General features: G+C 49.0%; 1 protein-coding gene across 3 annotated transcripts in view; it reads left to right on the top strand.

The window, feature by feature from the left end:
- Nucleotides 1-27,208, top strand: part of Msi2 (musashi RNA binding protein 2) — a 365,211-nt gene that overhangs the window by 305,173 nt on the left and 32,830 nt on the right. For all 3 annotated transcript variants that reach the window (XM_032912094.1, XM_032912093.1, XM_032912095.1), the window contains exons 9-10: nt 9,500-9,614; nt 18,415-18,489. In XM_032912094.1, the coding sequence (XP_032767985.1) occupies nt 9,500-9,614; nt 18,415-18,489 (190 nt within the window). The remainder of the gene's footprint in view (nt 1-9,499; nt 9,615-18,414; nt 18,490-27,208) is intronic.

Genomic DNA, 27,208 nt, shown 5'->3' on the forward strand with positions numbered 1-27,208 from the left:
TTGTGTAGGTTTTGCTCCAGTGGAAGAGGTGCTATTGACAGACTCTACCTTGCAGATGAGGGTTCTGAGTGCTGAGAAGCTAGCTGTGCTCAACCCCAGAGCCCAAAGGTAGAGCTGAACCAGAGCAGGGAGCTGTACTTTACTCTGACACACGAGGCTCAGCCTGCCCTGGGACTAGGGTGTCGTCGTTAGAGCGCTTGTCTCAAGAAGCATTGGCGACTGGAGACTCTGCCTCTTCTCCGCTCATCGCCCAGACCCTGAGCACTTCTGAGAGAAGAGACGCCTGCCCTCGTACTACTCTCTGTGTCCACACGCTACCCCGCCTTGCTCGGTGCTCAATATTAGTGGTTTATGACCTACTTCACTTTGCCATCGCTGGTTTCAATAAAAACCCTAAGCAGAGGAAACAGTGGATGAAATTAATTCTGTAAGTGGTGAGGAAATTAATTCTGGAAGCTGGAGTTGGGAATGATTTTGTGGAAGAAATAGCATCAGATTAGGCCCTAGAGGGCTGAGGAGGGGCAGAGAGGGCAGGACCTAGCAAAGGGAGCTGGGGTTTAACGTTAGGAGCCCCATGACTGGATACTGGCTGTCCCCAGAAATGATGGTTTGTTTGTTTGTTTGTTTTTTCCTTGAGGCCTCAGTTTCTTTATCAGGGAGGAAGCCGTTCCCCCAAATAAATGAAGCCCATGTTCAGTGAAGTGACTGAGATTTGGGGGCATTGATTGGGGCTTCTGTGTGTCACACGCTCTGTTGAATAGCTATTTTATATGTTTATTGTACAATCCATGGAAATATCTTACACACACACACACACACACACACACACACACACACACACACACACACACACGAATGGTGTGAGTGCCTAGCAGGCATCAGGTGGTGACACGTGAACTCCATTGTTCTCTTCTTCCCTGGAGTAGGTTCCTGAGCATACTCTGCAAATGGAACTGGATTCTGATGCCTCCTACCTATGGCTCCAGGTCATTTATGTCCAGCATGTGTCTGGAGGCAGATGGCACAACTGGTTGCCATCATCTCTTCTGTTGGCATGCTGTCCATTGCTGCCTTTACTGTAAGCATCCCCCTTCGTGTCATCACGAGGGTCCCATGTCCTCGAGAACCTCTTTGTAGTCAAAGCTGACTCGATGCCATGCACAGCTGGCTGCTCTGGTGCTTGGCCACCAGATGATCGCTGGGTTTTGAGTATGCACTTACAAGATCCCAGCCAAGGATCTTGCTTTCCCTGGGGTCCTCAGAAAGGCCTCTGATGGGTAGAGAGGGCCAATGGGCAGTCAGTGGCTCGGAGGAGTGAAGGTCTTTGCATTGAATGGCAGTGACGAGTGTGGAAGAGAACAGGCTCTCTGGAGGTGGGCCCATCTGCCCCGCCCTGTGGAGACATCTGTGTGGCTATCAGATTCTGGGAAAAGCCTGGACATATACAATGCTCTCTCCTCTCTCCTTTCTGGATACAAGCAAAGCTGTTGCTTTGGAGTATCAGAGAAGCAGAGTTCACCTGGAATCCTCTAGAACCAACTCGGGGAGCTGCCAGTTGATTAAGGAGGAGGCCAAACTGACCCTGGGCCAAGGCCCAGCCAGGCCTCTCGGGTCTGTCAGGAATCTTTATACAAAGGCAGGCACCAGCATAAAAGCTACAGGGACAGCCTCCTGAGTTCTTTGTTCCCCTCCCCTTCCTACCAGCCAGACAGTCAAGGTCAGTGTCTGCACACTGGGGAATTTTATCCTTTGAAACCCGGCCTTTGGCTTCCTTGAGAAGTGAACGGTTTCTAACATGTTCAGTTTGTACACACTGGCCTCTTCGGGCCAGATAGAGCTCCACTTTGTTCAGGGTAGTAGTACACCAGGCCACAGGTACAGCTCTTGTCTTTTCGTCAGGCCCTGGAACTGCATGCTGACTGGACCATTGGTAAGGAAGCAGGGAAAACAAGTCTTTATTCGTTAGAGATCGGCTTCCTTCTCAGACACCTGGCTCACTTCAAGTTGGTTTATACAGGAGCAGCCATGGGGAACCCCCCTCTCCATAGAAGTTTTGGTGACTTTCCCAAAACAGTACTCTACAACATGCTTATTCTAAAGCATAGCACATTCAGGAGACAGTGCACTGCACGTGCTTATTGTCTTGGCTTTTCAGGAGGCTAAAACAAGAATATCGTGCATTCAGGGATAACATGGCTACATAGACAGCAAAGTAGAACCCTTTTTCATTGCCATAAAGGGGCATCATTGAGTCCGTTGACAAACGGATTGTAAACACTAGATTAAAGTACTGTGTCCCTTTTGAAACTGGTAAGTGATCTGGTTATGTAAAAAAAGTATCCCCCTGTTTAGAGCTTGCAAACCACAAAGTTTGCAACTTAGCTTCATAGAGGAAGCTCTTTAGAATTTTCTTTTCTTGGAATGCTGGGAATCTCCAAAGCCGTGTACGTGAGTACCCAAGACCCTGAGTCCAGCCCTTTGTATGCAGCATGCTCTTGAACTCGAGTCATAAGCCCACCGCTACCCCTCCATACAGACAAGGAGTGTGTGCAAATGCTGAGGGTGTGTGTGTGTGTGTGTGTGTGTGTGTGTGTGTGTGTGTGTGTGTGTGTGTGACAGAATGCTAACGGGGAGCAGTGTTGGCAAAACCAGCTGTTCTTTGAGCTGTCTTTAAGTCTGAAGTTCTCTGTCTGAATAACAAGTTACAGATAGTAGGGCTGGGTTATAGCTCAGTGGAAGAGCATCTGCCTGGCATGCAAAAGGCCCTGGGTTTGATACCCAGCACCACCACTACTGGCAATGGGGGGAATGGGGCGGAGGAAATGAGTTCGATGACAGTGAGAAGCTTCACAGACATGCAGTAACCCTATAGGCGTTTGACATGTCCCCCCCAGGAGCACGCTGCAGCTCCATTGTCCCAGGGGTAAAGAATCTTCTGTTAGGGCCTCATTTTGAAGCCACGATCCTGAGGGATACAAGAAAGACTTGCCTGTCCTCCAAGGCCCATTTGTCGAGTTGAGCAGCATATTTAAAGAATGAAATTTCAAAGCACATTTTTCAGCCCCGACTGCAAGTTGTTCGTAGCTTTGCTGTCTCTGGGGTTTGGAAGTAGAGGTCCACTCCTGGAATGAGTTGTCAGTCACAAATGGGCCTCTGAGGCCTCTGTCAAGTACAGAGCCACACAGACTAGCTGATTTCCTTCCACATGCTCTGAGTGTCACTGCTCTTAAACCAGTGACAGTAGCCAAGAGTTGATGGGAAAAGCTCAGGACTGAACTGGGAGATGCTTCTCCAGATCTGTGTGCTACCCCACTCCCCCAAACCCGGCTGTAGTGGGAATGGAACTTGTACTGCCTACTGCTCCATGATGGCAGTAGACCTCAATGCCCACTACCCTGAGAACCCAGCGGGCAGACAGCTAGATGGTAGCATGCCTCCTTCCTGTCTGATCCCCACACATGACAGTGACCTCTTGCAGCGCCTAACTCCAAAGATGGCCCTGAGGTCTTCGGGTTCTAGCTGCTTACACTTTGCATGCTGTCCTCCCACACTGGTTCTAAGCTGGCATAGGGCACCCAGTAGAAGGTAGTGGAAGTTACGTGGTGTGAATCCCAATGGCGTGCGCCCTATACCTCTGCAGAGTCTCTGAGAGTGTTCATGTGGTGACAAAGCCAGGTGCCTTGGAGAAGTTATATGTGGCACTCCATCATTCTTCTTGAACCCTCAGTTTAGTCGAGGCTTTCTCTGGCTCCAGTCCTAGCCACCATCTGACCACAGCTCCGTAGGAGATGAAGCCCAGCCAAACCGCATCAAGGAAGACAATCGGTGGCTGTGCAAGGCCACTATTTTGGGTTTTTTTATGCATGGTTGTTGATGTCTGGAGCATGGCTCATGTCCAGATGACCTGAGTTGAAGACCAGAACCAAGGAGATAGATTGGGTTTTCCTGTTTGGTTCTGATTTCCTGTCTAGGTCTTGGGTCAAGCTCTCTGGCTTGCCACCGATACAGTAGAAGATACAGTGTGTAGGCTCTAGAGATGGAGAAGCAACAAGCCTAAAAATGACTCCAGGTGGTGGCACATGCCTTTAATCTCAGCACAGGGGAGGCAGAAGCAGGTGAGTGTGAGGCCAGCCTGGTCTACAAAGAGAGTTCCAGTATAGCCAGGGCTACCCAGAGAAATCCTGCCTTGGGAAAGGAAAAAAAAAGTTCGATGCTCAGAGAGCACTTGTCTATAATCTTGATGAACAAGGAACTGGGGGTGTCTCTGTCTTAACAGAATGGAAACTCTCAGAGCAGGAACTCATTGTTCATCAGTGGATCCCCCACACCTTGGCTCTGAGCTCTTCCACATCCGAGAATTAAATAAGTCAGAATCTCCAGGGGCAGGGAGTGGGGACAGACTGTGCAAGCAGCCCTCTGGTTCTGAGAAGTCTTTCCAGAATCTCTTCACTGCTGGCCAGACCCTGATCCCTGCTGTGTCCAATGCCTCTCCTGTCACTCAAATGCCCAGGACAAGCTGAGCCTCTAGAGGGTTCACATGCCATGGCCTCTGGCCTTGGAGTGCACTCACTGTGACCAGGCGGGTGGTTGACAGAGCTCCTGTGGTGGGTGCTGCCAAAATGCCACCAGCAAAGACGACAGAATTCAGCCGAGCTGCCAGCCCTGCTCGGTGCTAGGAAGAGTTAGTAGGTGGGTTTGTTTAAAATACTTCTATTACCGTTAGTTAACCTTTCTGTTCCCTAAATGAAAATTGTATAAACCTGAAATTTCCGTTGATCGGGTTGCCTAGGAACAGGCAGCAGGTTTTCCTAAGACAAAGCAATAGATTGCTACTGATAGGCCTGTTAGGAAGTGAGCTGGTTACCGGCATTATTCCCATCCAAGTGTCAGCCACAGGTAATTATCTGCCTGCCTGCTCAGGGCACGCCCATCTTCCTGTGCCTGCCGGGGCAGCTTCCTGCAAAGGAGACTTCTCAGCCTCCATTCTCAGGATGGGGGCTCAAAGGCAGGGACTAGGGCTAATCACCATGCCAGAGCGATGAGGAGAAATCTAAAAGACCTGATGTGGTGTTTATTTCTTCTTAATCAAATTTCTCCACCTAGGAGCAAGAGGACCCCCCCCCCCATAACCCTATTGATGACAGGCTATTACATTGTTTTATGAAAACATGCAGCATGAAGCCAGTAGGTAGCACGAGACTTAAAATACACAGTACTTTTTAAAGTTACTCCTGACAGCTTTGGTAGATCTTTTTAATATCTTTAATACAATGCATATACTTGGTTTTTTCTCTCTACAAGATCACTACCATTTATGTTTGTCTTCCTCCAGTTAAAGTAAGGAGTGTCCTGGTTTGCCTGGGACCTAGGAGATCCCCAGTGCTGGGCCATACCCAGCTGCTTCAGTCCCCAGTTAGTTTTGGTGGTTTGCTTGTACTTCTAAAGATTTATTTTATTTTATGTATATGAATGATTTTTGCCTGCATGTATGTCTGTATAGCACATGCACGTCCAGTACTTATGTAGGTCAGAATACGGTGTTGAATCCCTTGGAACTGGAGTTATTATTGATGGGTGTGAGTCACCATGGGGGTACTGGGAATTGAATCTAAGTCCTCTGAAAGAACAAATGCTCCTCACTGCTGAGCCATCTACCCAGTCCCCACCCTCTTATGTGTTTTTTGTTGTTGTTGTTGTCGTTATTGTTATTACTACTACTACTATTACTACTACTACTACTACTACTACTACTACAGTGGGGGATGCTGGGGATGTCTTAGAGGACATCTTGCAGCATTTCTCTTCTACCATTTGGGTCCCAAGGACAGCACTCAGGTGGGCAAGCTTGGTGGCAAGAAGAGCCTTTGCCCACTGAGCCAACATCTCAACAGCCACAATCCCTGCTGTTGGGTGGTTGTCATTGTCGTTGTTGTTGTTGTTGTTGTTGTCGTGGTTGTTGTTGTGGTGGTGGTCGTTGTTGTTGTTACAGCTGACAAGTAGCCTCGTACATAAGCTCTCAACAGTACAGATTCCAACATGCAGGACTATTGAATCAAAAGATGGATGAGCTCATAGTAGGTGTTCACATGTTACCAGTCGCCCTTCAGGAAAATCAAAGTGCTGATTCCCACTGCCGTGGATGAACGTGAAATGAGCCCTACAGTTCATATAGTTAAACACTTGGTCCCCAGCTGGTGGGGCTGGTGGGGACCCTGTAGGGGAGTGAGCCCTGGAGGGAGTTGGTCACTGCAGGCAAGCCTTGAATTGTTCTCCCTGTGTTACTATTTTACAATTTAGTTTTTAACTCCTGTGTGTGTGTGTGTGTGTGTGTGTGTGTGTGTGTGTGTGTGTGTGTGTGTGTCTGTGTCTGTCTGTCTGTCTGCCTGGGGTGGGGTGTGTAAGGTATGTTTGCACGCACGCACGCACACACAGACACACACACACACACACACACACACACACACACACACACACACAGGCTCCGGCCAAGGGCAGAGGTCCCAGATACCCTAGAGCTGAAGTTACAGGAAGTTACGAGCTGCCTGGACGCGAAATTCAGTCCTCTGGAAAGGCAATACACTTCCTTCCTTCCTTCCTTCCTTCCTTCCTTCCTTCCTTCCTTCCTTCCTTCCTCCCTCCCCTCTCTCTCTCTCTCTCTCTCTCTCTCTCTCTCTCTCTCTTTCTTCCTTTCTTTCTGAGACAGAATTTCACTACATTGCTCTGCCTGTCCTGGCATTCACTGTGTAGACCAGACTGGCCTAAAACTCACATCGACCTGCCTATTTCTCTGAAGCGCTACAATTAAAGTCAGGCACCACCTCGCCCAGTTTCCAATAAGCACTCAACCCCTGAGCCATCTCCCCAGCCCCCAGGCCTCAGTGTTTCTATAGCCCAGTCCCTTTTTGGCTTGTTCTTTGCCGCCTGACTGCAGAAGCAATATTGGCCAGCCACCTCACAACTACAGCCATGTCTTCTCCCACCAAACTCTGAGTCAAAGCGCAACCCCGTTCGCGTCCATTGCTTCTCCCCATTGGTCACAGCAATGGGAAAAGTACCATTCCTTCCTCTCCACATGCTCAGGACCCTTGCTTCAAACTCTCTGTCCTCCATAGCCATCTAATAGATGAAACAATGTCCTGTGTCTGTGCGCCACATGTGTGATGATCAGAGCACGGCCGTGGCTGTCAGTCCTTGTCCCCTCACCTTGTTTGAGACACAGAATCTCATCTCCCCCTGCTTACGCCAGTTTTGCTGGCCCACAAGCTTCCAGGGGTTCCCCCCCCCCCTGTGGGGCTGCTGGGATTACGGGTGTTCCGGCTACATGTCCAGCTCTTACATGAACTCGACATTTGAATGGAGGTCCACGTGTCTTTACCTACTGAGCCATCATCCCTCCGGCTCCCCAAAATACCTTATTTTGAAGCTACGTGCTCCTTGTGAGTCGCGTTCCAGCCTCTTACCTATTTCTCTTTTGCCATGCTCATTTCTTTTACAAAAAAAAAAAAAAAAAAAACCTCAAGAATAAGCATATCCGCCATGCACTTGAGTGGTTTTTGTCTGTTTTTAAAGACATTTGTCGTTACCATTGTTTGAAGAGCAAGATAATACCTGTTAGATGCTTTTCAGAGTTACTCTTTTAGGTCAGGTTTTCTGCTTAATCACTGAGGGGATTTCTCGTTCTGTTTTGTTCTGGTCTGGTCTGGTCTATTCTATCTGTTCTGTTCTGTTCTGTTCTGTTCTGTTCTGTTCTGTTCTGTTCTGTTCTGTTCTGTTCTGTCTTTTCTTTGTTGAGATAAGACCTTGCTACATAATCCAGGCTTTCCTCAAACGTGTGATCCTCCTGCTTCAGCATCCCAAGTGCTTAGATTACAGGCATATAGCACCACTCCTGGCTTTATAATTACTAGTGTGTGTGTGTGTGTGTGTGTGTGTGTGTGTGTTTGGGATTTTTGTTGTTTGGTTTGGTTTTGGTTTTCAAGAAAAGGCTTCTCTGTGTAGCCTTGGCTATCCTGTAACTCTGTACACCAGGCTGACCTGGAACTTAAAGAGATCTGCCTGCCTCTGCCTCCCAGGAGCCCGGATTAAAGGCCCCGCTGTTACTACAGTATTTTTAATTGGATATCTAGGATGAGTGTATCTCCAAAGGGATCCTCGGTGTAGGTCCCCCTTTCAGTGTACACTGCACACAGTCTGGCTCACTCCGGCTGCCTCAGACACGCCAGTCAGCCAGTCTCCCATGATACAACTCCCTCCGCAGCTGCTGAGCCAAGCGGAGCTTTTGCTCCTATACCATATGTCCCCAGACTGCTCTTAAATAAGATACCCAGTTCTTCTTCCTCTGTCACCGTCAGCCTCCTGTGCTACTTCTGTTGGCTGCTCTAAGGGCCCTTCTTTTGCCCTGCCCAGCGCATCTCTATTAGCAACGGGCTTGATTCCCAGCCAATGACGCTTGGTAAATTCACCTGTAAACTAGGAGCAAATGATGCCGAGCCAGCTCAGGCACTCCTGTCAAACCTACAGGAGCTTCTGCAGGCCGCAGAACCATTTCCTAGACTTTCAGGTGTCTATTGCTTGTCTTTATTCATGTTGGAATGCGCCACATGCGTGGAGGTCAGAGGACAACTCTGAAGGGTCACCTGTCCTGCCACCATGTGAGTCCTGGAGAAGACACTCAGGGGATCAGTGTTGATAGAAAGTGACCTTACCCACTGAGCCATCTCCCTGGCCCTAAGGTTTCTATTTTGTATAGGTAAGAGTGCTCAGTAAGTGGCCTCTGTGTGCATGAGAGGGACGGGATTGGGAGATTTTGGAGGCAGAAGATAAATGGAAAGATTATCAACCACTAAAAGATGTTAGTACTCCATGCAAAACCAGCAATCCGTAGGAACAGAGTCTATGTTAAATCTCAGCATTCCCTTGGGAAGCATGAGGGAATGACGGCATTGCTACCTTGGTAACCTGTGGCTACTAGGCCTTTGCCTGACAGGGGTGGACTGCCCTATGTTACTTCTGAGCCTCTGATGTTCATTGTTCGTCTGGGAGACAGAGCCAGGACTAAGTACCCTCCCTGTGTCATAAGAGAGGGTCTCTAATGGCCTGGTCTGAGGAGTCCCGGCATGCAGGACCATCAAGGAGTCTGTCGAAAAGGCCAAACAGCCATGAATGATGATTATAATTGCTGCTACTGTCACCGCCCCTTCAGCCACTCAGCCATCATGCCTTCTGCACCGGTGCAGCCCCATGTGTGTATCTTCCGCCCGAGTCCTCACTGCCCTTCCAGAACCTAATTTCATCCTTGTAGGTTTTTCCAAAGCAGGATTTGCACAAGTGCTGTGATTTCTTAAATATTTATTTTGCAGGCCATTTACTCAGCGCAGCTATTTTTACAGTGAGTAAGGAGCAAGGCTAAAAATAACAGCCCGTAACCCGATGGGTTCTGCATCTGACATTTACGTGGAATCCATTTGCATCTCATTTGTTCTCCCTGTCTGTTTAACAGGTAGAATGTAAGAAAGCTCAGCCGAAAGAAGTCATGTTCCCACCTGGGACAAGAGGCCGGGCCCGGGGGCTGCCATACACCATGGATGCGTTCATGCTTGGCATGGGGATGTTGGGTGAGTCTGCATGGGTGTGGGGTTGGGAGGAGCACAGTGGGCTGGGGGTAAGGGCTGTGGCAGCCTGTACCTGTGACCCACCCGAGTCACCTAGCAGTTTGAGAATCTGTCCAAGCTTCAGTTTACCTGTCTGAGCTGCCGTCCCCTCATCTTCTAGGTGGCTGGGCTCACCTTTGAGGAGCTCTTGGCAATCTGTTGAGCATATAGCATCATCTCACCTCGAGCCTAGCTCACGCTGTGATTGAAACTCTCTGTCCATCCTCTTCCTCAAACCCGACACAGGACCGCACACCAGTCTCGCCTCAGCCTTCTTGGCCCAGTGAGAGTTCCTGTGACCTAAGGGCTCCTTGCTGCCTTAACGTGTGCGGACTCAGACTACTTTTTTCTAAAACTTAGGAGGGGAACTGAAGGGTGGCAAGGCTGGGCACTAATCCTGTCTATTTAAATGATTAACATTTTTCTCTTGGGATATCAAAATTTGCATTTAAATGGATGTTTTAAATAGCCTGTTTTACTCTTTATTTGCGGGGGAAAAAATGATGAAAGACAAAGTATGTTTGTTCTGACTAAAAATGATCTCTCCTGGCTTTTAGAGAAATTGAGTTGCATATTATGCCCCTTTCCTTAAAGGTATCTCTGTCCGCCCTGCGTAGATAATTGAAAATCTCACCGCTTAAATGGCATGAAGGATGGAGAAAGCGGGGAGATCCGTAATGGTGTGGGTCGCAACAATAATTAGAAATTTCAAGGCGAGAGAACGGTATTTTAGTGCAAGTTATTGTGTGTCGGGAAAATACTAATTAAATGGGATAAATGGTCGTTAATGGTAAAATTCCATTCAGGCACATGAGCTGTCTAGTTTTAATGGGTTTTCATTTGGCTTGGCTAAGGGTCCCTCTTCTATATTGTTTGATAAGCTCTTTATGTGTTTTCAGATTTGCTGCTGTTTAAATCATTCCTGGCTTAGTTTTAAATGTATTAAACTTTTCGTGCTCTCACAAAGAATTGTATCTACTTGTCTGAGAAAATAACTCAGGCGGGTGGAGCTGTATTGAAGAACTTAAAAGACAGAGCACGGTGCCATTGAGAATGTTTTTTTTAAATGGCCAATCTATTAATTCTCCTCAGATTAATTTTTTAGGCTTAACAGAGTTTACGAGAAAAATCCTATTATTGTTCCTTAGAAACTGCCTGTATGACTCTAAAACCTACCTTAGAAATAGAAACAGGAGAGAAAATAATCTTCTTTTAAAGAGAAATAAGGAAACAGTACTTGGACTATATCCCAAAGCACTGCATAAAGCTATGGTAATTAAAACAATATGGTAGGGCTGAGTGTAGCTTAGTGGATAGAGTGCTTGCTTAGCATGCACGAAGCCCTGGGTTCAAATCCCCAGTACTGCATAAAACTGGTCCTGTGGAGCACATAAGTGAACTCAGCACTTAAGACTCAGGAGGTGGAAGCAGGGGGATCAAAAGTTGGCTACATTCTGAGCTCAGAGACTGTGTTATGGTAGACAAGATTGTCCCCAGCTTACACTGGCTTGACCTCACTAATTTTCTACTTAACAGCAGTGAGACGGCCGTGTGTATTCAGTAGTCACTGCTTTGACTATTGAGTTTGGATCTTTTCCCAGGCTGGCAGTTTACTCCCTGGAGTAGCTGGGCAGGGGCAGCTCCTGAGCGGTAGCTTGTTAGAGAACAGCCGTGTTCTGTCAGGAAGGGACTCAGGCAAGTCTTACATGCAGCATGCTGACACTAAGCTGTACAAGTCCCAAGATTGGGTGAGGTAATGACAATGGGTGCACTGGTGTCAACCTGTGGTAAGTTTATCAGAGTGTAACTCCAGCATCAACTGTGAGGATGCACACTTGATAGAGAAAATTCAGAGTCTCAATACATCTGTGTACATGTAAGAGGATATGTGTGCGTACATGTGTGCATGCATGTGTGCACTACATGCATGGGGAAGCACAGGTTTCTCACTGGTCCTGAAGCTCATTAATTCAGCTAAACTGGCTAGCCTGTATCCCCAAGGAACCTCCTCTCTCCTCTGAGCTGGGCTTAATACCTTAGGTCACCACCTCCATTTTTATGTGGCTCTTAAGGAGTTGAACTCGGGTCCTCGTGCCGCAAGCTCTCTCCCCAACTCCATAATTATTACTTCTGAATGGCTGTGAAAACCACAGGACGCTGGTATGTGGCAGAGTGCTTAGCTCTTGATCTATAGGCGTTCTTGATTGCCTTCCTGTTACCAATGGTGGCATTGTGGTCCTCAGGCCTCTAGCTCTTCGGGGGGTGGGGGGGCAGAAGGAAGACTTTATCCTCCCTCACTGCTTCTTTGCTTGGGTGTCTTTCCTCTAATGTGGTAGTGTGGCCTTGGGTAATCTACTCTTTGGGTAGGGTCACCATCTCTACAGCTCATTGTTTGCATATCAGTCCTGGGACCCATGCTGTCCCTGCCCCTGACAATTTGGCTGATGAACTTTTCTTCTCCTACAGGAGAAAAAAAAATTTTAATTCACTGAAAAGCCAAGCATAGTGGCACATACTTGTTATTTTGTCTTTTTTTTTTTCAGAGCTGAGGACCGAACCCAGGGCCTTGCGCTTGCTAGGCAAGCGCTCTACCACTGAGCTAAATCCCCAACCCCATGGCACATACTTGTAATCCTAACACATAGGCGGTAGAGGCAAGAAATGACTAGTTCAAGGTCATCCTTGGTTACAGGGCAAGTGTGAGGCACTCTGAACTATGTAACCACCTATCTGATTAAGAAATAAACTAAAGGGCTGGAGAGATGGCTCAGTGGTTAAGAGCACCAACTGCTCTTCCAAAGGTCCTGAGTTCAAATCCCAGCAACCACATGGTGGCTAACAACCATCTGTAATGAGATCCGATGCCCTCTTCTGGTGTGTCTGAAGACAGCTACAGTGTACTCATATATAATAAACGAATAAATAAAATATTTTTTAAAAAAAGAAATAAACTAAAAAGGTCACTGACACTAGCCAGATACAGTGGCTCACAGCTGTATTCCTTGCAGTGAGGAAGCTGCGGCAAGGCCACAGACCGTGATCAGTCTAAGCTACATCACAAGACCCAAATGAAACAAATTAATGGGATCCTGTTGAATATTCATTAATGGAGTTTCTAAAAAGAGTATTAAAAGCAAAATGCATGAGCCATTGAAATGTTACAATTCACTCATCCAGCGTATGCTTACCGGGTGCCCACTCTGTGACGTAAATGTTCTAGACATTTAGGGAGCAGCGGAGAACCTTGCCTCCAGTCCCAGGGAGCCAGTGTTCTGATCAGGAGCTGAGGCAGCAGCCACCGTGCTCATGACTTGGGGCACCATGGAACGAGTATTTTAAATATCCTTCAGGATGTTCTCCATCCGTTGGGAGGGCTCGTGAAAGGGAGGCTGACAAGTGTATAGGAGGACAGCATTCTTTCTTGATCTCACTTGATATGGCTGCCAGCATCCTTGGGGAAAATGCAGTGTGTTTTGATTTTAGCTTTCACAGCCTTTTACGGGACAGAACAGAAGGTGGTAGGAATTCCTTTAAAGGGTGGAGAGGGATGAAGGGGAGAAGGAGAATTACTCCAAGACCCCCTCCTCTTGCTTTTGAGCCAGAGAGAACCAGAAACAACTCTGCCAACAGGTGTTTTGCAAGCCCTTGGGTCCTGTCCCACGGTCCACACCTACGGGAATGCCCATAGTCACCCAGTTCTGCGGAATCGCCCTCGTTTTCCTTAATGAAAGTGGACTTAGTGAAAGCAAACACATGGCCATTGAAGTGTTTGATTCCTCTTGGCCTTTTCTGCCTTGCAGCCTCATAATCCCACCGCCTTTAATGCTCTTGGCCTGGTTGGGCACATGCTATTTATTAAACACGTGGTAGAGAGAGTGTGTGTAGTGTTGAGGCCTTGCAGAAAGACGTCCCTTGACAGTCTGGGGAGAAGAGAGAAGCCGCTAGCCCAGCTAGCCATTAGCCAAAACTTTCTTATCTTCCCTTGTTGCAAGAGATTTTTACAAATCCTTGATCCTGTGCTCCCCAACATTAATGCCTTCTAGATTGAAGGCAATCAATCAATCAATCAATTAATTAATTATTGTCGAAAAGGCCCAGGGAGCCATGATCTGCTGACATTCACTCCAGATCAGGAGATGGCTAGAACCCACAGCTTAGCTCCTGAGAGTTATCCATAGTCTCTACTGGAATTTATCTTTCCTCCAAAAATAACAGTTTGAGTCCATTGTAAGGAAGACTACCATTTGTGCCCCTGTCTCTTGGTAGCCATAAGCAGCTCAGAGCCCAGCCGTTTCTTGCCCCTCTGGAGCCATGGATCTATAGAGTCTTCTGAGAGGGTGAGACTCATTGGTCTGCTGGCCAGTGTCATGCCTGCCAGCTTCATGTGCACACCAGCCATTGAGCATTTGTGATGTGACTCTTGCCCGCTACGGGATTGAAGTTTTCTGTTCAGATAGTTTTTCTTAAGGTTAAATTTGCATGGGTATGGAGGAGCCCTTAACAGAAATTAGGAGAATTCTTGGGCTGTGTGTCTTTGTAGACTGGCTTTCACAGCCTTGCCCATGAGGGGATCTTGGCACTTTGCTTGACCTCATGGAACTGTCATGGTGTCATACCCAAACCCTAACCCTATCATGGTACTACACATGTAGTAGACAGTGGTCGCTGGACAACTGGCCCTTCTCTCTTGTTCCATTAAAGTCAAGGGTCTGGGAAGAGCTTTTTTCAGGAAACTGGGTGGTTGAGTAAGAGCCCAGAGGAGCCATGACCCATGTAGGATGCAAACTTCTCTCTGTTAGGAACAAAGATCTAAAGCTATAGTTCTGAGAGGCCTGTGAGCATCCCCAGGAGAGGGAGACAGAAAGAACTTGACAGCACACCCAAGTTCTATTGTCCCTTTCTGACTTGGGCAGTCACAATGGAAAGGCTATGTGCGAGGAAGGTGCTCAGCCAGGCAGAAGGCTTGATTTTTTTTTTTCCCTTTAGTGACAAGAGATAATTACTGTGGGATTGATCAGGCATCCAGAGTACTGGAGCAAATAAATTGTTCAGTGGCCAGTGTGGGAGGGGCCCAGCTGCTAATGGAAGTGGTGGCTGGGTCATCCTGCTGTAATGTGGCTTGATGGAGCGTTCGCATGGGTCTACTGTAATGTGTTATTGATATGCAGCCAGCCAGTTTCCCCCGTGCGGCCTGGGCCCTGAGCCACTGGAGCAGAGCTGGGCTGCACAGTCGCAAATGAAGAGGAAAATTGAAGTAATGTTGTATTATAAATTTATAATTTCATCTTCCTGGCTGAGAGACTGTTCAGCATTGGGGGTATGGAGATGGGATCCCCCAGCGCGGCAGGTGTGGAATTCTCATCTTCATTCCGTGGGCGATGATGAGATTGGCCTACAATAGCAGGGTGAGGCCCAAAGTTGGTGTGCACTTGACTGTCTGTTTCTCCTTTCGTGTTGAAGGTTTTAAGAGCTGGGTGGGGGAGAATGCATGCAATCGGGTCATACAGATGGCTTGAGTACAGGGAGGGACTGGCCATTTCGCTGTCCCTCACCTACGTCTAGGGACAGTGATGCATGGACTCTGACTCTTGCTGTCAAATTAACACTTCAAATTTAGGACCCTGCTCTGAAGTTAGAGGCAAAGGAGTCATTTTTCATCACGAAAACACCTAGGCAGTAGTGATTTGACCGTTTACCTATAATCCATTTATCAATATTGTTGAAACAGCGCTATAAGAAATCTAGCTCTGAAAGATCTGGTTTGATAGGGGATGATTAATTTAGAGGAAAAACTGGGCTGCCCTGCCAGGAAATAAATTCCAGAAAACACCCCCTCCTGCATGTATTCAATGCAGGGCTCTGAGGTCTAACCACTATTCTACTCTCCCTCTCCCTTTCCCCCATTAGGAAGTCATTAAGAGTTCAGTGGCCTCCTACACTCCTTCCTGGGACCAGTGGGTAGAAAACTGCTAAGTCACTCTGTCTTGCCCGTAGCCTCTGCCAGTGAGGCATCAGGAGGAGGATCTATTTCATCAGGGCAGAGCCGGTAGCAGGCCTAGACGAAGTAGAGATAGCACTGTTAGCCAGTGAATTCAGTGGGACTGCACTTGCGGGAAGACTCCAGCTATGGCAAGAGCCAACCATTTAGGTACATCGGTGCCCCACCACCACCCCAGTAAGACCATCTACTTGTGATAAGACTCAGCCTCTAAGAGAAAGAGGAACCCTCTGTCTCAGGTCAGAGTTGTATGACAGAATCCCTGAGCTTGCTCAGCTTTTGAATCAACATCACTTTCTCAGTCATGAATGCTAGGGAATCCAAAATGAAGGCACTGGTAGGATGATCGATTGTAAATGGTGACTCCTATAATCAATGTCACGACAGTACTCTGTCCTGACATAGTGGGATAATAGTGGTCTCTCTTGAACCTTCCTTCAAAGAACATGGTTTTAGTTCGGGGTTTATTGCTCTAAAGAGACACCTTGACCATGGCAGCTCTTATCAAGTAAAACATTTAACTGGGGCTTGCTTACAGTTCAGGGTCTAGTCCATTATCAGCAGGGCAGGAAGCATGGCTGTGTGCAGGCAGAGATGGTGCTGAAGAAGTAGCTTCAAGTTTTACATGTAGATACTCAGGCCGCAAGAAGAGAGAGTGACACTGGACCTGGCTTGAACTTCTGGAATCACAAAGCCCACCCACAGTGACACATTTCCTCCAACCTCACCACACCAACTCCAACAAGGCCCCACCTCCCTATAGCGCCATTCCCTGAGTCCATGGGGGCCATTTTCATTCAAACCACCATGAGCATTAATCCCATTTATGAGAGCTGTACTCTTGTGAGCTAATCACCTCAGGAAAGCCCCACCTCTAATACAGTACATCTGGTTGGTGGTTAGGATTTGGAGGAGACTCAAGCATCCAGGTCATAGTCATCCCCAAGGCCAGGACTAGAGTCCAGGTCTCCTGATTTCCGGAGACCATGAGTGAACTGGCTCCAGTGGTGACCCACAGTTCTCAGTCAGAAGCCATCCATGCAACACCTATCTTTGGGCCTCTGAGGTACAAACACTGACTGGCTGGCAATGGAAAGAGTTAAATGCCTCCATCCCCAGCCCTGGCTTGCAGGGTCAGAATGCGTGTGGTATGACTTGTGAGAACCTATGGGGTTCAGTAATCAATCCCCAGAGCTTGTGCTCGTAATGTGTCAGGAGAGCAGAAGCGTGTGAAGAGAGGCCACTGCTCCCTCTTCTCTGGAAAGCCTAGAGCCTGTCCTGAGTCCACCGCTCAAGTGGCTTTCCACCTGCTGTTTGGTGGAAACAGAAGAAATTCCTCTGGCTTCTGGAGTGGCAAAGGTTATTGTCAGGAGCAATGGTGCCCAGAGTTAACAAGAAGGCTGAGGGATGGAACCTGGAAAGCAGACAGGAGCTTAGGGAGCTGAGCCATCAGAGCCCCAGCTCCCAGCCAAGGGGACAGCCCAGGAATGGCCTGGTCAGAGGGCCACTTGGCACCTCTGGCTGCTGGATTGTCCTGCTAATGCCAGAGTAAATGCTGAGCCACCTGCCCATCCTCTGCCCATTGGCTCTAGATGCAGGTCACTGTGAAAGTTTGCATTGGCCTGCCTCCCAGGCAGGGACAGAGTTCATTCAAATGCTAGCTGGCCTGACACCCAGCAGACAGCCACCTCAGAGGCCAACGCAGAGGGCTACCCAGTATGCTGGTAGGAGATTGTGGTGACATCTGTGGAGTAGAATGGTACTGAGCTAGCTCACACTGGTGGACGGGGGCAGAGCAAGTCTCTGGAGACAGGGACTGGTGACATGTGTGGGTTATGACTGTACTGAGCTAACCCACCCTGAGTAGAAGGAGGCAAAGTGGGTCTCTCTGGGGACAGGGACAGGAGGTAGCTGAGGAGCTGATGTCACCAAGGACGTTCAAATACAAGAAGGTTACACTCACCTTCACTGTAGTCAGAATCAAGACAGGGGCATGAAGACTGAGGGGGACAGTATTGAGGTGACCTCTTAAATGGGAAATTGCTTCATAGATTGGAGCAGGCCTGTGCCCTCCAGGACTCAACAGAGAGCTCTCAGCACCCCTCAGTTTAGAGTCACCCTAGGTCACCACTCATCATAAATTCTCCACGAAAATTCTATACCTGGGCTTCAGAGTTCAGCTGAGGCTTCATGGTACCTGGTTTCACACAGTCCCTCCGGGTCTTTTAAAGACACACTTCTATACAGTGTCTGTGCTGAGACGACCCCTGCCTCCCCCAGCTGTGGCTTGCTTAGCCAACAGGCAGCCCTCTGTGTAGCTCCTAAACAGCCAATCCCAGAGTAGCTCTGCCCTATATGGTGTTCTCTGGCTCCTGCCCACTGCCTTGGAGGAAGGCAGTACAAGGACTTTAATCTCCTACTGTCAACATCTTTAAGGTAAAGTACATTCAGGGTAAGCTCTCCAAATGTCAGAACCAGATGCAGGCACTGTGATCCATCTTCCATGTGGCATTTACTCTACAGGTTCTTGGGCTTTGGTACCTGGGCTTTGGGCGGTCTGGCTGCCCAAATAGGGGTTAATTATAAACATACTAATGGTCACATCCCTAGCCAGGCACGAGGGGTGATCCAGGGCCTGGATAGAGACCCTCCCCAGAGACACTCTTCTGTGAGACTAACCACAGCTGATGGTCATTGCTAGCTTCCCTGGAATATCACCCCAGATCTAAGGCCACTGACAGCTTTTTCTTTCTCTCTGTGTTCAAGGCTACCCCAACTTTGTGGCAACCTATGGCAGAGGCTATCCCGGATTTGCTCCTAGCTATGGCTACCAGTTCCCAGGTAAGTGGCTTAGACCCTGGAGTTTTGGAAATTTGGGAGGCAGACTGTATCTGAGAAGGGGAGAGGAGCAGACAGATGCTCCAAAAGAGAACATAATTTGCATACCTGTGTGTGCTACGTTCCCTCTGGTCCAGTGTAAGGGTATAGTTGGGGATATCCAGTGGACTAGACTGTTTCTTTGATGCTGGTGGCAAAAAGGGAGGAGAGAAGGGATGGAAAGACCCCTCTGTTCGCCTCCTCTCCCCCAAGACTATTCTCGGTCTTCTCCTAAGGGACTAAACTCTTGGCCCAGGGCTTGTCACACCACCATCCCTGCTGCCTGCTGCTGTCCACATCTACCTATCTAATGCCTCCCAGCCTGTCTTCCCTTCTTCCTCTCTCTAACCTGGCCTGAATGCCCTGACATCAGGCTTTCCTGCCGTATGTTTATGAGGTGCTGCAGGAGTCAGACTTGTGCTTTACACCCTGAATGAGATGTGCAGATTCTCACTGTACTCCACACAGACAGCAGAGCATGGCATTGCCCACACATGCCCTGGTGCTTCAGCTGAGGGAGCAGGTGGGCGTGGTCTGGGGAAACTGGGAAGGATGCTGCAGGAAGGGATGCTTTAGGGGTGTTGTGAGGTAAGGCAGTACAAATGAAAATATATTAGGCTGCCTACTGCCTCACAGTCAGAGGCCAGGTGTAAGGAAGTTTGTGCTCCATGGTTCTCTGTAGGAGGTGAGGGAGTAGGGACCACGCTGGGTAACTGGACTTGGGGTTACTCCTGGCAGTTTTCGCATCTTTACTTGGAGGCCCAAGAGACGTGATGAGCAGAAAGCACAGAAAGCTGGCCTGAGGGAGGCTTTCTAAGCCTGAGGTGCAGGAGGTTGGAGGAAAAGTCTAACTGGCCTCAGTTCAGATTTTGAGATGGGAACAGAAGATATGTAAGGCTATATATCCTCTGATTCTGGCCATCACTGGAAACTTAGGCACTCATCCTATCTCTGGTACCAGTTGGACAAGTGGCTGTGGCGAGTCACCTGCTTCTGGGCCTCACTTCTCTTATTTGTGATTGGATGTTGGGTAGGACCTTTGAAAGAGGGTGAGTACCTCTCTCTGACTATGGGGTCAGAGGCAGAAGGGAGTTAGAGCTTCAGAAGTTCAAGGTAGAAGGGTGTGTGCAGGGGACCAGAGTTCAGGCTAGAACTGTTCCTGGGTTATCCCTATTACAGACAGGTACAGATCAGAAGGCACAGAGAAGAAAAAAGAGTCCAAGCAGTCTTGAGTCCCAGCTTCTAATACCTCGCCATTAGTCAGTGTCTACCTGTCAACTGGGTAACATTGGTCACTAAAACTTAGATCTGTAGTAATTAAAATTTCGGAGAAAGGGAAAAAAACCGAGTTCTACATTCACACTGGCCACATTCCAGTGGCTCAGCACCCACATGAGGGTGATGGCTGGTCTCAGAGTAGAATGTAGGGTTTTCTATCCCACTAAGGGTTCTGTTGCTCAGTCCTGTTCAAGAGATTTAAAGAAGGCATGTGGTACTGCAGAGGTGTGTGCATGCAGAATTGGAGAAGTAGTTTAGAGATAATGAGGTACATCCCCTGCTAAGGCCCCTGTCTCATCTGAGCCAACCCAGGGAGCACCTGGGAGTGTTCTGATTCCATGGCTCACCTCCTTGGATCTACCCAAGGCAGACAGGCATGCCAGTGTGACCAAGCTGAGGCTGGGCAAGCTGAGGTGGTGTTCCCAGGTGCCTGGTTCCGCCTGGGAAGTCAGAGCTTCAATAGGGAGTAGGTACAGTATCTATGCCTAGAGATGCTGTTCCTCTTCATCATGACCAACTCAACTGTGGCCAATCACTAGGGTTAAACGAGGCAAAATCAGCCTTGAAGACAGACAGACCCACAGGGTGAGCAGTCCATTCTCAGCCACCAATGTCTGTTTCCCATCCATTGTTGTCACACTTTGAAACCTCTTGGGTTCTTTTACCTCATGGTCAGATAGACACAACCAGAATGAGGTGCCTGCCTGCGGGTTAAGAAGGCCTGAGCCACTCAGCCTTCATCCCCGTATGTCAGGAGTCAGGTTGAGGTCACAGTTCACCCCACTCCTGACCGTGCCCCCCCGGGAGTTGCCCTTCATCTGCTTGTCTCAACACCCTACCAAGCCACTGCTGCTTCTAGACACAAAGCCTAAGTTGACTCCTGTGTCCCTTTAGTCATGAGTTGAGGGCATGCTCAGTCTCTTTAGAATCAAACATGACATCATCAAAGACTTAAGACTTGGTGGACTTCTAGGGCAGGAAGCTTTAGAATATTCTGACATTAGTCTCTTGTCTCCTGCTGTAAGGGATGTTGGAGGTGGGTGTGGCTAAGGAGGCAGTAGGGCTGCATGGTGATCCTCTGAGATCAGGGCAGCCCAGTCCACTGCCTTCTCCTCACCTCCTGGGTGGTTCAGTGAACAAGCTCCCATGCCCTGGGGCTGGATCCTGGAACCTTCTGACATTTCACAGCTCTCATCACTACCAAGTTGTCCTGATGCTTTCTCTTTGTGGTCTCAATGGCCTTATGCCTGCTTCCCATTTCTAACTCCTCTGAGGTTATGTGTGGGGCCCACGCCCCTCCTAGTCCTTCTGAGTCCATCACAGAGGCATGCAGGGCCCATCTAGGTCCTCAAACCACCCAGACCCTTCACTCACTAGCAGGATAGAACCTGGGTCCTTCTCAGCACAAAGAAACCTGATGCCTTCCAAAGTGTTCTTTGCACCTGTCTTGACCTTTGCATCCATCCCAGCTGTGTAGGGTTCAGGTCTCACCCCACCCATGTGGTAAGTAGTCCCAGTAGATCTCCCTGGACAACACAGCTGTGTTAAACAGGTTTAACCCTGAAGCCACCTGCAGGATTCTTTGAGAACAAATAAGGTGTGGTAAGAAAGAAGCTGGATGCCTTTTGTCAGTATTGGGATCGGGGCTCTTTTCTAGGAAGGCTGGGGTGTGACCACTTTGCACATGGCTCCTGCCTCTCATGGTCAAGGGTCTTCCCTGGCCTTGTGTTCTTATCAGTGTTGAGTCTGGAATGGCGGTCATATCATCCCTCTGCCCACTTCTTTGCCCAAGAGCCTTCTGGGCTCCTTCCTTCTGTTTACTCTGTCAACAGTTTCTAGTCTTATTTCACTTTTCAGTTATTTGCTGATTTTGATGTTGGGGGATGCAATTGTTATCAGCAAGCTCCTAAGAGAGGCATCCCAAGTGGGGGTTGCCGTCATTTCTAGAGAGTACGTACTCCTGCCAGAGCCACCCGATTGCTGGCAGGGCCCACAGAAATCTGTCCTATCTGGCTGATGGAATGAATGAAAATGATTTTTCCTGTTTCAAATTCTGGAAGAGACCTTGTTGTTTTGCTTTGTTTTGCTTCGGAAAATGTTCATGCTCCCATCCCCTCCCACTTTGCTTCCCGAAGGCGCTGTGACCATTTCCACCCCATGCCACCCACCAGCTCCCCAGAATGTAAGGAAATGCTCACAAACTTCATAGGGACTCCTCAGAGGAATCCAGGAAGATGCTGCTTCTTTAGAATAATGATCAAGTCAGGCTTGCAGGGTGAGCTTTTAAGTGCTGGTGGCCCAGAGGGGTTACAGCTATCTGATCTAGAGGGAGCGCCTGTGTCCCATGATGCATAGCGGCAATGTGAATACTCACATCCCTCTACAAAACGGTGTAGAAAATGGAATCTGAAGGGGCAGCAGTGTAAACACTGTCTGGTTGCCATTGTCCTTTGGGGCTGGTCTCCTGGTGGCTATTGTCACAGAGAAGGAATAGCCGAGTCACCCTGACTCTGCCGTGTGCTTCACCGATGGACACTGATCCCCACTGGACTCTCCTCCAGTTTCACATCCCTGCCTTGTGTGCCTACCCTACCCCCTGGCACTGGCAGGGTGGGAAGGGGCAGGACACCTGGGCCCATCCAAATCAAGGCTACATTTCAGGGCCAGCTCCCTGAGAGCCACCCCTCCCCAGAAGGATCGTGTCATGAAGACCCTGTCCGATTCCCTCTCTGAAATGTCCCTGCTCTCTCGAGTTGGTAACAGTAGTTCAGTTGCATCCACAAAAGCTAGAGTTTTCAGACAGTGAGTGACCCATGCTCTCCTTGACTCGCCCGGTGTGAGCGGATCTGTATGTCTGAATATCAGCATCCTTCGTATCCACTGAGTGGCCAGTGCGGCAGGAGGTCTGCAGTTTGGCTCCTCTGGTTAAAGATAACTGATGTAACCGGTTCCTTTTATTTTATTTTTTTTCCTACGAGCTTCCTCATGAGTGGTGCTGTAAATAGTTCATCTACACTGCTCCCTAATGGCATTTTATGTTTCCCCCTGCAAGCAACTGAGGTAGAAAAATAAATTGTTTACCACAGCCATGCTGTGTGCTGCTGTCTCTTAACCTGAGAGTGTCCTGTTCTCGCTCCAGGGGAGGTGAATGCACCAGATAGCCAGCACCCGGGACAGCCAAGTGCATTTCGTAGAAGCATGCCAACTTCCCCCTGGCTGCTGCCTGGCCCCAGCTCTCTCAGCACTCTGGCAGAGTGCCCTGTGCTTTCGCTGGATGTGATCTGTCCTTGAGCAGAGACAGAACATCTGCATACAGCATCTGTGGGAAAGCACCCTGCCCCTCCCTCTGCCGCCACTCCCTCCTACAGGAAATCAGAACCCTGAACATTTCACATCTGCCTAAGGTGCGGGTCTGCACAGTTGTGCACGTGCTCGTTCATCCATTTGATTTCCAAACCCCCAGAAGCAGTGCAGGTCAAAGGGCAGGAAATGTGATGGGAATCTGAAGGGTCTCTCGTTCTAGGGCCACTTCTGAGCCAGGTGACCTTGGACTCTGAAAAATGAAGGCGACTTTTTGATTGAGTTAGAATGGAGGAATGGTGTGTGTGCCCACACACGCATGCATGCCTATGTGTCTGTGACTATTCTGTGCAAGTCTGTAAATGCTATAGAAGGAACTCGTGAGCATCAAAGTGGCCAATGAAGCAAGTTTTCTAGAGTGGTCTTCCCATCTTCGGGTCTCAGGATGGTGCTTCCTGGATCTGCTGATCAGTGATCAGGACGGCATCGCATTCCCCGGGGGAAGCAGGAAGTCCCCAGGGCAGGCCTCAGGGCTTTGCGTGAGGAGCTGGCAGAGGTGAATTGGAGCAGGTGGGACGTGTGTGAATCAGGTTTCAGAATGAGTCTGGGCCCCAAAGCAGAGCAGAGTTGGAGGCAGGTTTACAGGGGAGGATGGTAGAGGCGGCCTTCCATGGAATTAGGATGGGCAGAGCTGAAGGGTAGTACAGAAACATCTAGAGTGAGCGCAGAAGGACGTCCCCTGCTGTCTGCACCCCAGCCTCTCAATTTTACCTCCTCAGCTACATTCCTCTTCCTTTGGCTCTTTGGGATCTTCCAACACTACTAAGGACAATAAGGTTAATATGGCACCAACTGCTAAGAGTCCCATTGACTACCTTATTGGCAGAGTGTTCTAGGCAGCCAGGAGAGCCAGGCCAGCGTCTTGTAACCCAGCCTCTATGCCTCCCTCCTGAGCTATTCTGTGTATGAAGGAAGGTAGGTCCCAGGCTGGGGAGACCCTTCTCCAGCAGCTGAGGCTAGAAGTTGCCCATTTGTTCTCTGTCTCTTTAGCAATGGAGGTCAGATCCGTGATGCCACTGTGACAAATGGAGAGTGGCTTTCTAGGGTGCCAGTCTTGGAACACCCGAAGCTTAGGTATCCGTTGGGACTCACAGCACTAAACCACTCCCTAGCAGTTCTTTGTTCCTGGTTACTGTCTATGACAGTCTCTGGTGATGGCTGAACAGTGCTCATTAGGAGGTGGTCTGAGGTGAGGCACGCTAGCTCAGAGAGGCCCTGTTCATCTGGAGAGGACCTCAAACAACCTTTGGTCAGCAGAGCTGCTGCTAGGTAACCTTGGTTCAAGATATCGAGTCTTTGAACAAAGACAGTTTGGTGGCCGGCCACACTCTAGAGAGGCAGAACACACAGCTCGAGTATCCAGGAAATAGTATTTCTCAAGTGGACAGGCTTGGGGAAGAGCCCTGGCTATGGGCACAGGGCTGTGACTTATGCCAACTGCCAGTTCTGCCCAGAGAATAGTACTTTTGCAAAGTTTCCAGAAAAGCAGATAATATACTCTCCAAACACCTGTTCTATCTAGAGTGGAACTGGACTGCTGTGAGGGCTAGCCTGGGGACCTTTCTGTCTCCTCCTTTCTCAGGCCCACCAGAGTGACAGAGACTCTCAAGGATGTCCCTGTTCAGGAAAAGAAACCTAGGGCATGCACTCAGGACTGAGCCCTACACTGGATTCAGGAGTGTGTTCCCTACTCTCTGAACAAGTCCTCAGAGCCTTGGGCCAAGAGAGGCCATTCCAGGGCTGTCCTGTTGGAATCTCAGAACCCAGAAATCAGACAGCTCTGCCCTTCAGTATCAACCTAATCTCCTGTCACCTTTGTCCTGCTTCTGTCTGTAAGAGTTCTTTTCCTCACCCTCACCTTATCCCATCCCAGAAATAACCACACTGGGGACCTTTGTGGTACCTGTGTGATGATCTCTCTGGCTCTACCTGGCTCCTTGCTCAGTGAGTAGAGGCAGGCCTCTGACTGAAATGTCTGGGTGAGAGGTTAGCCTCTCAGGTTGATTGATGGAGCTGAGGATTCATGCACCTGGGTGAGGCCAAGGCTATAAGCAGGGTGTGGCCTAGGAAGAGCCTTGTGCACCTGTCCCATCTCAACCCTGGAATCTCTGCCCTCCCCCTCCCCAACTCTTCTCTAGAGATTAGCTCTTTGCAGAGGAGCTTTTAAATTACAAGCCAGCTCCCAGAGGCCAGCCTGCCGGCCACCTGGCCCTGTGTGTACTTGGGATTTATCCTCTCATTTGAATATTAAAGGCAGGCTTAGTCAGGAAGCAGATCTGTCGCTTTGAAAGTCAGCAACACACCCCAAATCCAGCCAGCACTGGAGGGAGGTTTGTGGGGACTTGTGGGTGTGCAGTATCACCGAGCGAGCGATCCTCGCTGGCATGGAAAATCAAGAGTTGACTCTATTCCCAGATGAAAGCAGAGCACACTGCCTAATAGGCACTTAATAAACATTTGCAGAAATGAATTGGAGCAATCTGAATTGACAGGAATTGCGGGTTTCACTTGCGATCAGCTTTCTGTGCCTCTTGAAGCTGCTCTGCATAAATGAGAGGATACAACTAAGTGAACGCTCAGCTCCCCATGGTCGCACCAAACACACACATAACACACGCATGTGCATAGTCACACACGCGTGCACACACACACACACACACACACACCCAGGCACACACCCCATACCACACACTGGCTTTGAAGAAAGCTGGGAGATGGAGTTCTTGTGAAGTAGCTTGCCTAGACACTAGGCCTCAGTATCCATACCTATCAAGTACCTCCTGAATAGAAACAGTGGTCTCCTTGCCTCACGGGTTGCTGAGGGGTCTGTGAGGACAGGCAGGGCATTAGTGAAGGAGGCTGCAAGTGTGTGCCTGCTGCCCTGTGAGCTGAGAACTGCTACCCACGGCCTCCATCTCTAACCCCCGGCTGCCCACAGCTCTCCCACACCCTCTTAGATACCTGCACCACCAGCCTTAAAGTCCCCTTGGAGTCTCACCAGGGGGAACCTTGTCACCTTTCCTCGGCCTTCAGTTTTTATTTTTATCAGTAAAATCAAGAGAAAGTCTGTAGTGTAGAAAACAAAATTACAACAATAAGAATTATTCAGAGTGTGAAACTCGGGGTAGACTGTCACCCGGGGCCTGATGATCCAGTATTTCATGCCTTCCGGATTGGCCAAGGACATGTGGGAGACCAAGACTTACCCCACTACTCCCTCCATCCAAGCCACAAAGAACCTTTTTTCACTGGGTCTGGCTTAGTCTGGATCCACTGCTGAGAGAGCTCCTTGACACACACACACACACACACACACACACACACACACACACACACTCTCTCTCTCTCTCTCTCTCTCTCTCTCTCTCTCTCTCTCTCTCTTTCTCTTTCTCTCTCTCTCGTTGCTGGAAAAAGGCATGGTATAACCATTGGCACCTGCCCCAGAGAGTCTCGGAACACAGAGACACTGGGCAGTGAGCGCAGAGCCTACAGAAGCATCCTGTATGTGACCAGCGAGGGTATTCCAAGTATAAGCCATGAGGCTATAGTGACATACACAGGAGCAGTGAGGAGCCATTGGTTCTGGGGAGCTGTTGTGAAGGGCAGGCTTGGTCTGTTCCTGTTACAGTAACAAAACCATAGCCTGGAGCTAACCAGAAGCAGAAATGTATTTCCTACAGAGTAGATGCTGGGAAGTCTGAGGCCAAGGCACCTGTAGATTCACTGTGGCAGCGAGGACTACTTCCTGGTCCCCAGATACCTGTTTTCTTGTATCTTCCCTTTGTGTGGGTGGGGCATGGGACTATCAAACTCTTTGGACTCTCTTTTTATTTTAAGATGATATGTTTATTTAGTATGTATGTACATGTCTGTACATGATGACATATACATGTCATGATGTGGGTGGAGCATGCCTGCCACAGAGTGTGTAGAGGTCAGAGGACAACTTTATGTTGTAGGTGCTCTCCTCCCACTTTATATGAGTACCAGGCTTTGAGGTAGGGGACTGGAGACAGAGCTCAGGAGTTAACACTTGCTGCTCTTG

This window comes from Rattus rattus, chromosome 9 (assembly GCF_011064425.1).
Source record: "Rattus rattus isolate New Zealand chromosome 9, Rrattus_CSIRO_v1, whole genome shotgun sequence".
NCBI lineage: Eukaryota > Metazoa > Chordata > Mammalia > Rodentia > Muridae > Rattus > Rattus rattus.